The following is a 16,325-nucleotide window of genomic DNA, read 5'->3' on the forward strand; positions in this document are numbered from 1 at the left end:
CACACACACACACACACACACACACACACACACACACACACACACACCCGTACATGCCATAGCATGCATGCAGAGGTTATAAGATGCCAGACAGAGCACAGTAATTTTTCTCTGGTTCTACGATGTGGATAACTGAGGTGGACCTCAGTTCCTCAGGTCATCAGGTCATCAGGCTTGGCAGCCAGCACTTCTACTGGCTGAGCTATCTCACTGGCCCATAAAAGACTTATGTACTCAGTTGGTTTACACAATACAGTAGATGAGAGATCGAGAGCCATCTGGTTGTCCAGCCTCACAGCCGTATACGAGTCCCAGCAAGTCCTAATCTTCGCCAGAGGCCTGGAGGATGCCTGGGAAATACTGGTCTTCAGTTCATATTAGAAGCAGGTCTGTGCCTTACTTCTGTTGTTGATGAAGGGATCTGCAGCTGCAGCAAGAGGATATATGAAATCACCATTGAGAATAAAGGACAAGCCAGAAAAGTAGGGAAATTTTTCTTCTGCCACATGTTATTATCTGAGCCTCTAGCAGCAAATGCTGCCCACATCTAGCATGGGTCTTCTCACGTCTTCTAACTAATGCCCATAAGATGCCCACAGGCTGTTTGATCTAGATAATTCTTTTTTTTTTATTCTTTAAATTTTTTTATTAATTACAATTTATTCACTTTGCATCCCAGCTGTAGCCCCCTTCCTCGTCCCCTCCGATCCCTCCCTCCCTCTTCTCCTCCCTTGCCCCTCCCTTAGTCCACTGATAGAGGTGCCCCTCCTCCCCTTCCATCTGACCTTAGAGTATCTGGTCTAATCAGGACTGGCTGCATTGTTTTCCTCTGTGGCCTGCTAAGTCTGCTTTCCCCTGGCGGGGGAGAGGGGTGGGTGATCATAGAGCCAGCCACTGAGTTCATGTGAGAGACAGTCCCCGTTCTCATTACTACGAAACCCATTCGGAGACTGAGCTGCCATGGGCTACATCTGTGCAGGGGTTCTAGGATATCTCCATGAATGGACCTTGGTTGAAGTATCAGTCTCAGGAAAGACCCCTATGCTCAGATTTTTTGGTTGTTGCTCTCCTTGTGGAGCTCCTGTCCCATCCAGGTCTTTCATCTCCCACTTCTTTCATAAGATAATTCCTAACTAAGACTCTCCTTTCAAGTGGTTCTAGCTTGTGTGAAGTTAACAGTTAAAACTAACCATCCAGACAAGAAACAAATCCCAAATTGTTTTCAAAGTAAACAAAAGACTTCTTTCTGGATGTAGTCATACACATACTTGTAATCTCAGCAGTTTACATGCAGATTCAGGAGTGTCACAAATTTGATGTCAACCTGGTCTACATAGTGAGTTTCAGACGAGCCAGATGACACTGTGTCTCAAAAAGCCAACACCAACAATTAAAAAGAAACCACGCTTATCTATAAACTGTGGTCCAAAGAAATGATATTCAAATGTGTTGATATATTTAAAGGAGTGATCATGAAAACAGAACAAACAAAAACTTGTGGGGATGCAGCTATGTCTGTGTTTGGTGGGGAACTCTATATGCTCATAAAAACTAAAAAAGAAATTTTGACAAATTCCATTATTTAAGTTGTTTTTCAAATACTAAGAGAAGTGTACTGCTTTTAGCTTTCTGTTTGGATTTCATTTTTTTTCTAGCATTTGGATAAGCATTGTGTTAGAACACTAGCTGAAGTCATACTAAGAAAAGATGCTTCTCTGATATCAACAAGTAAAAAATAGTGTTTACAGAAATAGTTTGTAAACTTCATTACAAATAAACAATTACAAATCAGCAACCCCCTGCACTCGTGTCCATGAGCGCACGCATGTGCACACACACACATCTAGACATCTTGGAAATGGTGGAGAATCTCACTGATAAAATTATCACATCACGTTACTCAAATGTTCAGTTTTCACTAAAAGGCATACAGGGTAACAGGAAAGCGTCTTATTGAAAGGAAGAAAAACAAAACGAGAGCCCTTGTGAGAGCACTTAACAGGTCGCGTTTTTATTTGTTTACATTTAAAAATTACATATTTATTTATTCATGTGTTTACACACATGCATCTCACTGAGCAAGTGCAGAATGTTAGAGAACAACCTCGTGGGAGTCAGTTCTAGCCTTCCACCATGTTCATCCGAGGGGTTGAAGGCAAGCTGGTCATGCTTGGCAGGCAACACATGTATCCACCAAGTGAGCTATCTCTTTGGCCTGGTAAATGCTTTAAAATAACTATTTAAATGTCTTCAAAATGCTAAATATGGCTGTTTGAATAAAAGAAAAATAGAAAGGACATATGAACAAGACAATAAGAAGAAATTATTAAAAAGAAACTAAACAAAAACTGTGCAGCTGCAGAGTGAAATGAATAATTTACCAGAGTAGAAAAATGTTCAACTATACACCCAAAATGCTCCAAAATTTCAAGTGGTATAAATCGAAAGATATCTTACACTAAGATGTATTATGCTCTCACTGCTTAGAGCTGAAGACAAAGATAGAATCTTGAAGGAAACATGAAAAATGTCTGGTTAAGTACAATGGAAGCATGATAAGATTTTCAGCCACATAATTTTCAAAACCATATGGACTAGAGAGCAGCACTGCAGGATGTTTAAAGTTCTCAAGGAAACAAATGATACTCTGCCATTCAGCACTACAATACTTTGTACATACTTTCCTTCAAATATGAGGGATAAGTAAGTCATTCCTAGACAAACAAAAGCTGAAAGAGCTTTTTTCCCCCTAAGAAACCTGTCTTACCTGAAATTTGAAAGGGTATTTATCATGTCAAAGTGAAAGGACACCAGACCATAACTTAAAGTTACATGAGGAAATGAATATGTTAGATGACATTAACTGGGCAGACATAAAAGCCAATACCATATGCTTGGTTTGTACCTACACTTTTTATTGCTTGCTTCATTTAGAAAAACAGATAGACATTCATGTAGAAAAATGTGGCACATATTCAAAATGGAATTTTACTCAATCATGGAGAAAAAATAAAATTGTTAACTTTTCAGGAAAATAGATGTAACTGGAGTATGTTGTTTTAAGAAACGCTGCAGAGTTACCTTCTAATTTTCACACCTATATTAATGTGGGAATGGATGTATTTAGAGGCCAGGAAACTAGAAAACACCCTCGAGAGAAGAAAGGAGGCAGGTAGAAAAGCAAATTTCACCATCCTTCAGACTTCAAAAAAATTTCTTTAAACCATACAGGAGACAAAGAAGGTCACTATACTGTGATTAAAATATTCAGTTTATCAATAAGTTCTAATATAATCCAACAACAGAGAAAAAAGCTATCATTAAACAACTGTCTTTAAAAGAGAATAATAGTGTAAACTTTAACACTCCACTTTCAAACTGAGGACACTTGGATAACACTGTCAATTGAATATAAAATATATATACAGCAACTATCACAAAACAACAGTAGAATACAGACTGTTATTAAGTACTCACAGAAAAATCTCCTAAAATTATAATTTTATAAGTGTTAATTATTAACATTTTTAAAAGATTAATGCTATACAAAGTATTTCCCCTAACCACAATCAAATGATTAATATGCACAATATGTTAACAACTTCTGCAACTCAAAAAAAGGAGAATAAACCTTTCACAATTAAAATGGTAGGACTTGAATCTACAAAAAAGATATAACCAGGGGCTATAAATCACATAAACAAATGTCCTGTATCATTTACTGCCAGCAATAGAACAATATGTCATGCCCACCAGGTTATTTAAGCCTCAAAATGGAAAATAAATATTGGTAAAAATGTGGAGACACATTATTAATGGGAAGGTAAAATGATGAAGATGGTGTAGAAAACAGACTTGTATAGGAGTACCTCATGTTGTGATGCCAACCATAAAATTACCCCTGTTAATATTCACAACTGTAATTTTGCTAAGGTTATGAATCACAATGTAAACATCTGATATTCAGGAAGATAATCTATATATGGCCTCAATGGGGGTCAAGACCCACAGGTTGAGAACCATTGTTCTAGGCCTTGTAGTTATTAAAAATAGAAATAGGATTATCATATGTGTTAGTTATGTATCTGTTCTGATAAAATAAACTAACAAAATAAACTTAAGGAAAAAAGAAGGGAAGAAGGAAAGAAGAGAGAGGAAGGAAAGAAGGAAGGAAAGAAGGGAGAGAGGTAGGAAAAGGGAGAATTTATTTTGGGTAACAGTCCCAGGGGATAGCCCTTCATTGTGGCAGGAGCTTGAAAAAGCTTGTTGAATTGTGTTCAAAATCCAGAACAGAGAGTTGTGTGCTCAGGTAGTTTCCTTGGTTTATATAGTTCAAGATCGAAACCCGGGAAACGGCAATGCCTTTTTTCAGAGTGGATCTTCTCATCTCAATAAACCTAATCAAGACAGTTCCTCATATGCATGCTCAGAGGCTAACCTAATCTAAGTAATCCTTTGCAGATGAGCCTGAACATTTGTCTCCTTTCTGATTCTAGATCCTGTCAAGTTGACAATACTAAAGATCACAGCTCAACCCCTTGTCAACTTGACACCCAAGTCTATCACTTCTAAGCTGTTACTTTCCACCTCTTATTCCCATAATCTTATTTTACAATGCAAAAATATGCCCCACCCAACTTCAAAATCCTCCACTACCTTTAACCATTCCAACATTGTTTAAAAGTCTGAAGTCTCTTCCGAGACTCTAGGAGGTATCATAACAGTGGACTCCTATAATATTTTTTTAAAAAATGCACAATTCTAACACAGTGGCTCCAAATGTAACCATCAATTCCAAAAAGAAGAATGGAGTGACAACAAAGAATGATCAGAGCAAATCAAGACTAAAACATGCAGCAAAGGCAAGCAAAAAAAATTCTGCAATTCCACTGGCCAACATTTAGAGCTCCTGATGGATCTCCAGAGGGCTGGAGTGGCCCCACCCCTCCAGTTCTGCTGCTTGAAGCAATAGACCTTCTCTTGGGCAAGCTCCACTCCATGTCTATAGCTTTCTTCAGTTAATGTCTCATTGTCCAAACATCTGGAATATCCTAGGATCTCCAGGGATTCACCTTCCAATCACGTTAATGGCTCTCTTGAAACTATGGTGAGTCTCAGAAGATATCACCACCATGCATCCCCTCTGCCTGCAGAGTCAGTACTACATGGGTGGCTAAACTTTTTCTAGATTTTTAGTAGCAGCAAATTAATTCTTCTGCTTTTGTTGATGTATCTCTCAGATTTGGTGTCACCACTTCTGGGTTCTTTGTGTCATAGATGTTAAACAAATCATGATGGTATCTCTACCATACTCTTTTTAAAGTACTAAACATTGTAGCTGCTATAGAGAGAATTTTTTTTAAAATCTAAAAATGAAGACATTTTGAACAACAAGCAGGCTGCTTGGCTCAGAAGTTCAAAGAGGTTTTCTGTATGGCCAAGCACCCTAGTGAGTTTCTCCAGTTCCTCCTATTCCTGTGGTTGGAAGAAAATAAAATCCTTATGAGCAAGTAGACTACTGTTTTCTAAGATGTGGACTGTCATCCAGAATTTTAGCCCTGAATCCCAAATTATTGTATAAAGAAGGTACTTTACTTTTTAGACCTGTGGGTTAAAAAAAATTGCCTAAAACAAGAGGAAGAGGCAAGAGTTCCATTAAAATGGTGATCATCCACACAGAGTGTAAAACCATACATAAATGATTACTTGTACCATTTGGAAATTCCTTTGCAAAAGAATGTAATGCCACATCAGCAGACCATGACATTATTATTATTATTTTCATTTAGAAGAAGTGGAAAGTACAGATAAGTCTGGAGCTGGGAGAAGAATGATTTGTCTGTTTGCAAAGAAGGTACTTGCAAGAGATTATTATCTCTTTGAATGTGGCTGCACTGAATCTTCCAGTACATTTCAAAAGATAACAATGTAGAGTGAGCTCTTGCTGTTCAGCCAGAGGTCATAATACATGTGGGAGTGCAGGACCAAGTGGCTTTCAGTATTTATAAGACACCAGAAAAATGAAAACGTTTCGTCTAAAATACACATAACAACCCACTACAAATTGTGGTATAAATGGGTGCCACACACCGTAATACATAAATGTTCACTATAGTTTTCAGATTTAGTGTGAATCAACAGTAGTAGCCTACAAAGATGGATCCCTGACTAGCTACATTTCATGAAAATGTCTGTTCCCATTGCTGGGCAAAATAACTTCTTTTGACTAGAAAGATAATGCAGAAAAAAAAAAAAAAGAACAGAGTATCAAGTTATAGGCCAAGATATCACCTGGGGGCATTCAACAATACTTCCTTGCTGTTTGGGAAAATATATTGCTATTTACTGTGTCTTAAAACTGAAAGTGACACCAAGTTTGAAAGCCACACTAATAAAATCAGAAGGATTAACTTGTACCTACTAAAAATCCAAAACAGCTTAGATTTAAAGAGCTAGAAGTCAATTCATGAAATACCAGCCGTGCTTCCTCTGCCTATTAATTATCTAAAAAGAGAACAGGGAGGGTTGGTAGTCACATGGATGACTCTTAGATTCCCTTACATACCTTTTTATGTCCCTGGAAGGAAGCCCAGTCTTTGAATTGTGATCCAAATGCAGTGAGGCATAGTTTGCCAAGCATTTCCTTAGTGTTCACAGGGAGAGAAGGAGCCACACATCCCTAGGATGTGTGTGTACAGAAAACACATGTCAGGCATCACTGCCAATACAGTTTCCTAAAATTTGTTTTGTATGATGGATAATTACAGGGAGGCTGTGTTTAATGTTAAATATATGTAATTATTTACCACAAAGTAAAAGTTATCACGCCATTATTAACAGTATCCCCTTGCCTACCACATAACTCTCAAAATAGCCAGACTCCAGTGTGAAAGTCACCAGTGTAAGAGTGTTGACAACTGTTTCTTATGTCAGTTAACACATCATGTACATAGAACAAAATTATTGTCCATTGAATTATCCAGCTATGAGGAACATTAATATAATCCATTTTTATAACTAATAGTCAATAAAATGTTTGACTGTTCTTGGATTTGGGGAAGTTAAATGTGTCCATCTTTGCCCTAAGAGAAGATTTTGTATTTTGTAGCATTTAATTTTCAGATGCTAACTTAAAACAACAGGCTACTACAGTCACCTATTTTCATTAATTAAGAAATATAATTTTAAAAAAGGGAACCGGGAAGAGAACCACATAAAGACATGACTTCAATTCTACTAGGGTGACTGCAATAAGAACATTTAAGCAAAAAAACATGTTGTCTAGGGAGATGGCTCAGTGTATAAACATGCTTACTGTGTAAGTGAGAGGACCAAAGTTTGGATCCTCAGAGCCCACATGAAAGCTTGGCAGGTGTAGCAGCTGCCTGTAATCCTAGTACTTGGGATTTAGTCACAGGATACTTAGGAAGGGCTGGCTAGATATAGTATCTGAAGTTGGTGGGTAAGGTTTACCAAGAGACCCTGCCTCAGTAAATAAAGTTGGGGAAGATCAAGGAAGACATCCATCAACTTCAGGCCTGCACAAGCACACACACATTATCTACGATGTAGAGAAATTAGAAACATTATGCATTGTTAATGGTCATATTTGAAAAGCAGAGTAGAAATTCCTGTAATCATTAAATAGAATTAATCTATGACCCAACAACTCTATTTCTCAGTATGTATTTAGGGAAAAAAAAAAAAAAGATGTCCCAGGACAGTGTGGAACTGGCAAGATTCCAGCAGTGTTACCTGTTTTAAATGCCACTAGAAGGCTGAGGTTTAAGAAGACACTGAGAGAACAATTCATTGGAAATTCAGTGAAGTTTTGATACATAAGGCCCCCAGTGCATCAGTGGCTGTGGGGCTATCAGAGAGCAAAAGACCAAAGCAGGATGCGGGTAGAAACAAAGGTGTAGTTTAAAAGCTGAAGGTTAAGGTGGAAGGCCCCACCTCTGCCTTCAGGCATTGTTCTTGAGCATATATTGAAACATTCCATGTCCTCTTTCAAATGGATGGCTCTATACAAGCTAGGTTTCTGTACGCACATTTGCAAATAAGATCTCACCAAATATAGACCAGAGCTATTGTCCCATAGCAGTTCTATATAAAATATCTGTAAAGCAAATATTTTCCCTACGAAATGATCAAGTCTTAAGCATATGTATTTTATAATGCTCAGTTTATTACTCTGGCTAAGGAATCCAAAAATAATTAGCAGTTGACATGCCTTTCTTATACTTCTGCTATTAAAAAGATGCTGTTCCACTGCTTTCCAAAAGCGACTGATAAATCTTTTTCATTTATGTCTAATTGTTTTCCTTTTTGGGATACAAAATTAAAATTACATATATATATATTCATTGTATGGAAAACAAGAGAACACAGAATACATAGATTCACCTCTTTGGCATAGAATAAGCTTTGCATGGTATTATGCATAAATGAATACATAAGGCATACACAGTGCTTCATAGCTTGCAATTTTTAGTTTACGATAAATTACTAAATGATTGTCCTTTCATGTAAATGAATAAAACTTCTTATTAAATCCGTGGGGTAAATCTGGAAGGTGAGGTGTAGACAACATGAGGTTTGTATATGACCATAACTGATACTGAAATATTGAAGTGAAATGATGGCAATTACTTATAAAGAAAAATTGAAACAGAAAACAGTGGAAATATTAACAGAAAATAATTTCTGAGGCTACTGCTTTAAAAGGGATGATCCCGAGAATGAGTATGGTTAGAATGCAGAGCCCTAAATTTTTTTCTCAGACTTCTTATTTCTTCCAAACACCTTTCCATCTCATCTTCCTCTCCTGTCATTTCTTCACCTTTAAAATGCCTATAGTCTATGTCTTCTTTAAATTCTTCAAGAGACTGAAGCAGCCTCTGTCTGAAATTCCCTTCCATTTGCCGGGCTTCAAATGCTCCATGGGGTTGTTCACCCTCTACCTTTGGCTCACTGCACTTGGGCTTTTCTTCTTTTTCTTTGCAGGACTTTTGCATGATGTTGTTGTTTCCTGTTTAACTCCACAGAGAAAATACAGAAACAGATTATTTTCTTACTTTTGAATAGAATCAACGTATTAGTCCATTTTCCCACACCTTACTGACCCACAGTTCCAGCTTTCAGAAAGTGAAAATATTTCAGCTTCTTCCTCAGCTTCCTGTCCAATCTCCTTTTTCTCTTTCCAACCCCTCAACCCCGAACCCAAACCTTTTGCCAGAAGATAAATTGAATGGCTCCTCTGAAGAGCCATTGAGGCTGCCAGTTTTACCCAGCATTGTCCCTTCACAACTCCCACCCCTAGAATCCCAGTCTAAGTGACTCCCACACACTAACTTGTACAAATGCAGGATAGTTTCTCACTTCTTTTTGCAGCCAGGTGGTATTTGTGAATAAAGATTCCTGGATCTACAACAGAAATAAGGGATCAGGGAAGAAAGTACTGAGACCAGAGATATTATCATTATCTGGAATCTGGGATTCTCATCACTGGTAATTTCAAGTACTCTACTACTTGTTTTGTTTTTGTTTTTTGTTTTTTTGCCCCGATAGCTATCCATCCCTCTAGAATTATGTGCCTGTTTGCCACTCCTCACTCTCAGGCTTGGCCCTTGTAACACTCCGCATCTCCTATCCCCCATTTTGACCTCACCATTGTAGGCTATAAATGAATGAGGTGAACTATTTTTAAATTATCTCAGTTTTTCCTGTCTCCATATCATTATTCCAATCTTTTTCTCCATCCGTTAACTCACATTTCAGGGCTACCATGTTCTCTGATGAATTGGGGAAAGGCAAAGAAGAGGGCAAAGTTTTCCAGGACAAGAGAAGCCCTATCACTAAATCTCTAGGTGTTTCTCAACCCTTACCCCAGTTTCCCTGGTTCTTTGCCAAATATACAATTATTAGACCAGCAAGCTGGTTTAGTGGGTAAAGGTACTTGATACTTAGCCTGAAAACCTTAGTTCAATCTCTGGGATCCACATGGTAGAAGTGAAGCAACTCCTGCATACTGTCCTCTGACCCACACAAATACGTAGTAGAACATGCACTCACAAACATGCATGCAAATACGTAAATTAATAAAAATTAAAACATACGCAATTATCTATCTCCCAAGTAGAGATATGGGGAAACAAGTCTAGATGGATTCCCATCATGTTCAACCACCATCACTCCAAGGGGTCCTGGTGGTTTCTGCACACCAATCTGTTGAAATTTAAGAAATTTACCTTCTCTTCACCTTGGCCACAAGTCTTCAGGGCAGTAAAGAGCTCGTACCCAGAGGAGGAAGAAACCTGGATATATAACGACTTGGGCTCACATCAGTTTCTAATCACGTGAGGATTATGTCATCTTCCAACTTTTGTCCCTACTTTCCACTCTCCATCAGCAGTGCTGCAGAAGTGGACCTGTCTACTAACCTCCCACCCCCACCACATCAGGCCCTGTCACTCATTTTTGCCTTTGCTAATTTCAGAGGTCAAAAGTGGCCCCTTCTCCTTGTAGATGGAATGTGCCTTTCTCTGATTACCAGGGAGGGGCTGCATCTTCCCATGGTTATATTAACCATCATTCCTTTTTTAGGGGTTGTGTTGATAGAAAGGATTACTAGTCCTTGTCTTGGTTGCAAGAACAGGTCTTGCCTCTACTCACCCTTCCCTTAGAAATGAATGAGTATCATTTTCCTTATAGGTTAATATTTGAAACCAAATTGGAGTATGAGAGATAAACTTGGCAATGAGGCAATAATTGGGTTTAGGAATTTTTCCAGATATCTTCCTATTTTTCAACTTTCCATAAACACAAGTCTCATAATTTGAAATATGGTAAAGACATGCATATTTGGAAAAAAATAATTACAAATAAGAAGATAAAAAGACCAAACACCTGTTCCAGCTAATGAAGTCAGAAAATAAATATAGACCTTTTAGGCGGACACATTTTTAGAAGTTCAAAACGTACAGAGCAGTTGGAGCAAGTCCTTTCCAGGAGCAGGTAAAGTCCTTCTATCACATGGTTAAGTAAGACCATAATCCTACAGCATTCTGTGCTTAGGTATGCAGATCACAACAGTCAATCACAAATATCTACTAGTTTGATTTAGCATTTTCACAGATTGTGCCATGCTGTGTTTTATTTATTTCCTTGAATGTTGTATCCTGATTATCCCACTTTTAAAAATTGTTATTCTCAGTCTAAACTTTTTTTGTTTGTTTGTATCTCTTAAACATTTCTGTCCTGCTTATGTTTTCTTAGGCTTTATTTAGCCCCATTAAGAAAACTAGTCACAGAAACCAGTACCAATCATACAAAACATTTCTTGCTAAGGATTTTAGTTCTTACATAAATGAATTATATACCTGAAAATACGCAATGAAAAAAAAAACTATTCTAAGTTCTTCAGCCTTGTTTATTAAGTAGAGCTTTGTTGTACCCATTTTTAAGGAATGATTAGCTTCAAGAGAAACCAGCTAGTGAACAGCCAGAGGAGAAATAAGGCTCTTAGTCCAAAAGCTCACTGGAAACTAAATCCTACTAACACATTCGTAATTTAAGAAGTGGATCTTCTTGTAATTGAATGCTAATGTGACACTTGCATTATCAATACCTTCTTTTCAGTATTGTAAGTGACCTTGAGGTGAAACCATCCAACATCAACTGATAAAAGTTTGCCACTTTTCATCACTATATATAAGGACAATTTCTAATTAAAAAATAGATAAAGTATTAGTTACTTGTCTCATTACTGTCACAAACTATAGGACAAAAGCATCTTATTTTTTCTAAGACAGGTTTCTCTGTGTAGTCCTGATTGTCCTGGAGTCATAAGCAAGTACAAACTACTGATGAAGATGGTCATTAAGATGAAGCTAGACATGAAAGAGTGCATGTGATAAAATTCTGCTTACACAGTGTTCTTTATCTGAAAACTATACCTATAGTTAAAGGAGTTTAGATACTACTTTCCTGGAATGAAGGGCATTTGGAGTATTGATCCCAAAGACGTGTGGCATTCTGGGGTAATACTAATGTTGAATGTAATAAATGTGGTTTCATGAGGGTATGTTTAATTGTTATTACTTATTTACTTTTAAAACTGTTATTTACATGCAAGTAATCATACACATATGAAAAACACATTTCAAATGAGTAATGACAAACACATACCCTCAGCCACACATGAGGAGCTTTATGCCTGTGAAAAGCCATGGAACTACTTTAGACAAAGAAATGCTAGGCAGAATTTTCCTGATCATCATAGCTCTGTTGCACTTTTATCTTAAACGGGTATTGTCTATGGACCAAGAAAAAATAGGAATGAAATTCTGAATCAGTGTATACATACCTGTATGCTTGCCTATATTTATGTGTGTATATATATATATGTTAACAAATATATACATATATGCACAATATGTATATATACACATATGCAATGCCCTTTTGAAATCAAGACACACATAGACATTAAGCTACAGGGCTTTAAGATTTTGCCTTTGTTAAGATGACACTATTCACGTTTATAGGTTTACAGGGACCATGTTCAACTTTTAATTCTCTGTTAATACTGACAGTCATCTTTCAGTGAGATCCTGTGATATTAACATTAACACAGTCTGTCTGTTTAATTTTTGTAGTCACCCTGCTTCTGTGCCTTGTCTGATTCACATGCCTTCCATAATCAGTATGCCTTGTATTTACTTTGACAGCTGCATCTGGCACTTTCCCAGTTTGTATCCTTATCTTACATGTGAATTGCTAGGGCAGATGATTCTCTAGTGTTCTTCTATTTTCTCTCTTTCACCTCCACAGATATCTATGTAAGAAGTATGAGGTCACTTATCTGGTTAGTGCTGTGCATAACAGTCACCTCAGGATATAAAATGAAGCTGTCCCAAACTGCCACTACATTCTCTTCCAACTTCTACATGCAACTGCCATTCTATTATGCATTTTGTGCAGTTATTCTTTGACTTCTTCTGATGACCAGTACTACCTTCTTAGAGGCAAGTTCTACACTGCTGAGAAATTTATTCTCTCTGGAATGTGATTTAAAGAAAAGTTGAAAGGACTGTTTGCTCTCTATTTTCAAACATACATCTTAATTCTGGATATGAAGAAAACTGTCCTCTTGAGATTTTTATATAGATTACACTGAATGAAAAAAAAAATTTGGGCATAATTGAAACCTCCAAATATTAAATATCCCAACTAATAATCACAGTGATATTTCTACACTGATTTTAGTTTCTTTTTAATGAATATCAAAATTATTTTATAATCTTCAGAACATAGGTATTATACGTATTCAATTAGATTTATTTTTAATTTTATTTTAATAAACTTTTTAATTTTTTATTTTATGTGCATTAGTGTGAAGGTGTCAGGTCCCTTGGAATTGGCATTACAGGTAGCTGTGAGCTGCCATGTGGGTGCTTGGAATTGAACCCGGGTCCTTAGGAAAAGCAGACAGCACTCTTAACCACTAAGCCATCTCTCCAGCCCCTTTAATAAACTTTATTTAGGTATAATTTACATAAAATAAAGTGTGCACATTTTATTTTTATAGTTCTGAGAATGAAACCTGGGCTTCATGCATGGCAGGCAAGCTCCTTACCATTGACCTACATCTTCAACCCAAGATAATCATAGTTAAACTGTATAATCCAATATTTTCACATTAATCAACAGATAAATGACTATCAAGATACAAAATATTTTCCTTTGCTGAATAAGTTATGTTGTGCACCCTTACAGTCAGAAAGACCGCAACATTCTAGTCAGACAACAATGGTCCAGTTTATATGTTACTTCTGTTTATTCTAAAAGTCATGGATTACAATCATCTAGAACACACTCCTCTATATCTTTTGAGGTTCATCTGTCATTGCTTTATGAGAAGCTTGTTCTTCCCTTTGATCAGTAATGTTCCAATGAATGGATACATACAATTTGGTTTACGCATTCCTTCATCACTAATTATATTTTGATTCACATTGTAGTGATGTTGCTATGAACATTCCTTGTCAAAATTTGCCACAAAGTAATTTCTGAATTGTTGTGAAGAGTCCTGAGAGTTGAATTCTAGAACATACGGTTTATGTAAGTTAACTTATCATGGAATTGCCAAAAAAAAAAAAAAAAAAAAAATTCCTGCAAAGTGGTTTAACTTTTCACCTGTGACGAATTAACACTCTTTTTCTGTATCCAAAAAGCAGAATGGACTGTCAGACACATTATCTTTATCATTGCAATGAGTTCAGTTTGGCTTTTAATATTGTTTTCATTTTGCTTTTGTTATTTTGTGGTTTGTTTGTTTGAGACGGGGTTTCTCTGTGTTGCCAGGCAGGCCTTGAACTTACAGTGATCTGCCTGCTTCTGCCTCCCTGAGTGCTGGGGTTAAAGATGTGTGCTATCACACCTGGCTTCTTTGTACTTCTTAATTTGAGTGTCAGGAGTTCTCTCTACCTTTGTTTTTTAGAAATCTATTTAATGAACTTGGAGCATGCTGATTTGGTTGGACCAGCTGCCTGTTAAGTCCAAGTGATCATATTGTCTCCATCTCCCCAGTGCTGGGATTACAAGGACATATTACCCAGCTGACTTTTTACATGAGTGATAAGGATTCAAACTCAGGTTCACAAGCTTTCCCAACTGAGTGATCTCCTTAACTCATCTACTTCATTAAAAACAAACAAAACAAATCACCAAAAAACAAACAACAACAAAACTATGTCTTTTAAAGGGAAATATTTTAAATTTGATAACTCCAATAACCTTGGTTTTTTTTTGTTGTTGTTGTTTTTTGTTTTTTGTTTTTGTTTTTTTTTTTTTTTTTTTTTTTTTTTTTTTTTTTTTTTTTTTTTTTTACTATATATAATTTGTTGTGTTCCGCCTAAGGAATCTTTGTTTCCTAAGATTTTAGTGTTTAGTGTTTTTATGTTTTATTTTTAAAGTTTTATAATTTGAGTTTTTACACTAGGGCCTGTGGTCTGCTATGAACTAATTTGTGTAAGTAAAGGTAAAAGAAAAGGTCTCTTTTGTTCCTCGAGGAATTTCCATTTGCTTCATAACTATTTGTTGAAGATTACACTTTGCCTGATACCTTTGTAAATAGATGAAATGGCAGGATATGTGTAGGTCTATTACTGGTCTCAATTCTGTTTCAGTTATAACTGGAACACTCCTTTAGTAACACCCCAACACTACCACACTCCTTTACTAAGACAACTTAAACCTTGAAATCATGGTATCAATCCTCCAGTGGTTTCTCCTCAAAATTAGTTTATCTATTCCAGGTCCTGGGTTTTTCTACATATATTTCAGGTGTATGCTTGTCAATTTATAAAAGACTGTGTGCTGGCATTGGGAGGTTTGATTAAACAAAATGTGTAGATTAATTGGAAATATTGAATTTCAGAAAAAAAAATCACCATTATATATGTCTATATTTTTTGGTGCTTAGTTGCTTTCATCATTGTTTTAATTTTAGTATTCAGCTGACTTCTAAACATTTCCTTTTTAGCCAGGAAGTGATAGTGCATGTCTTTAGTCCCATCACTTGGGAGGCAGAGGCAGGTGGGTGTCTAAATTGGAGGCCAGCCTGGTCTACAGAATGAGTTCCAGGACAGCCAGAGCTACACAGAGAAACCATGTCTTGAAAACAAAAACAAAAATCACATTTAAAGCTCATAAAGTATATATGATACATCTGCATTTCAATTTTCAATTGCTCCTCATTAACATATAAAATAAAAGTATATTTTGTATGTTAATCACGTATCCAAAACCTTTCTACACTGAATTCCCAGTTCTCTGGGGCATTGGCTTTCCCTGTCATCTGCTCCCAGGATGCCCTTCCTTCCCCTAGCTGTCCTTCTCAGCTACCAAAACTTGTCCTGAAATAGATTTACTGTATATAATTTAAGATTATTTAAGACATGCTCATTGACTTGCAAATACATATGAACCATTTGAAGCAGAAATTTCTGAAAGAGAATTGTTAACTTCTTTCCATTCTGAAAAATCTTTCAAGATTTTGTAGCAGTATATTCTGTCTAGCCTCGTGAAAATGCCTTGAATGTCTAGGGGTCCCTAAAAAGGGGAGCCATCAACTGCCCTTTCCTTTTCCAAGGTCCAAAAACAGCAGCTGCTGCCGATGGAGTCTATATTTATATAATGCATTAGCAGAAGAAACAGATGGTTGATTTTTTTTTCTCAAATTTAATCCTGTTTTCCAAATCAGACTATGATTTCTTCTTTCTTTCTTTCTTTCTTTCTTTCTTTCTTTCTTTCTTTCTTTC

General features: G+C 36.6%; 1 protein-coding gene across 10 annotated transcripts in view; it reads right to left on the reverse strand.

Moving 5' to 3' along the window:
- Positions 1 to 8,185: 8,185 nt before the first annotated feature.
- Positions 8,186 to 16,325, reverse strand: part of Tceal7 (transcription elongation factor A like 7) — a 17,016-nt gene continuing 8,876 nt past the window's right edge. For 3 of the 10 annotated variants that reach the window (XM_055608266.1, XM_055608267.1, XM_055608269.1), the window contains exons 3-5: positions 10,251 to 10,316; positions 9,382 to 9,426; positions 8,186 to 9,039 (exon numbers count right to left, since the gene is read on the reverse strand). In XM_055608266.1, the coding sequence (XP_055464241.1) occupies positions 8,721 to 9,017 (297 nt within the window). In that variant the 5' untranslated portion in view covers positions 9,018 to 9,039; positions 9,382 to 9,426; positions 10,251 to 10,316 and the 3' untranslated portion in view covers positions 8,186 to 8,720. Of the gene's footprint in view, positions 9,040 to 9,354; positions 9,427 to 10,118; positions 10,228 to 10,250; positions 10,317 to 16,325 lie in introns of all 10 variants that reach the window. The other 7 variants (XM_055608271.1, XM_055608268.1, XM_055608274.1 and 4 more) reach the window with 6 other exon arrangements.

Source organism: Psammomys obesus, unplaced genomic scaffold (genome assembly GCF_907164565.1).
Source record: "Psammomys obesus unplaced genomic scaffold, mPsaObe1.curated_primary_1811, whole genome shotgun sequence".
NCBI lineage: Eukaryota > Metazoa > Chordata > Mammalia > Rodentia > Muridae > Psammomys > Psammomys obesus.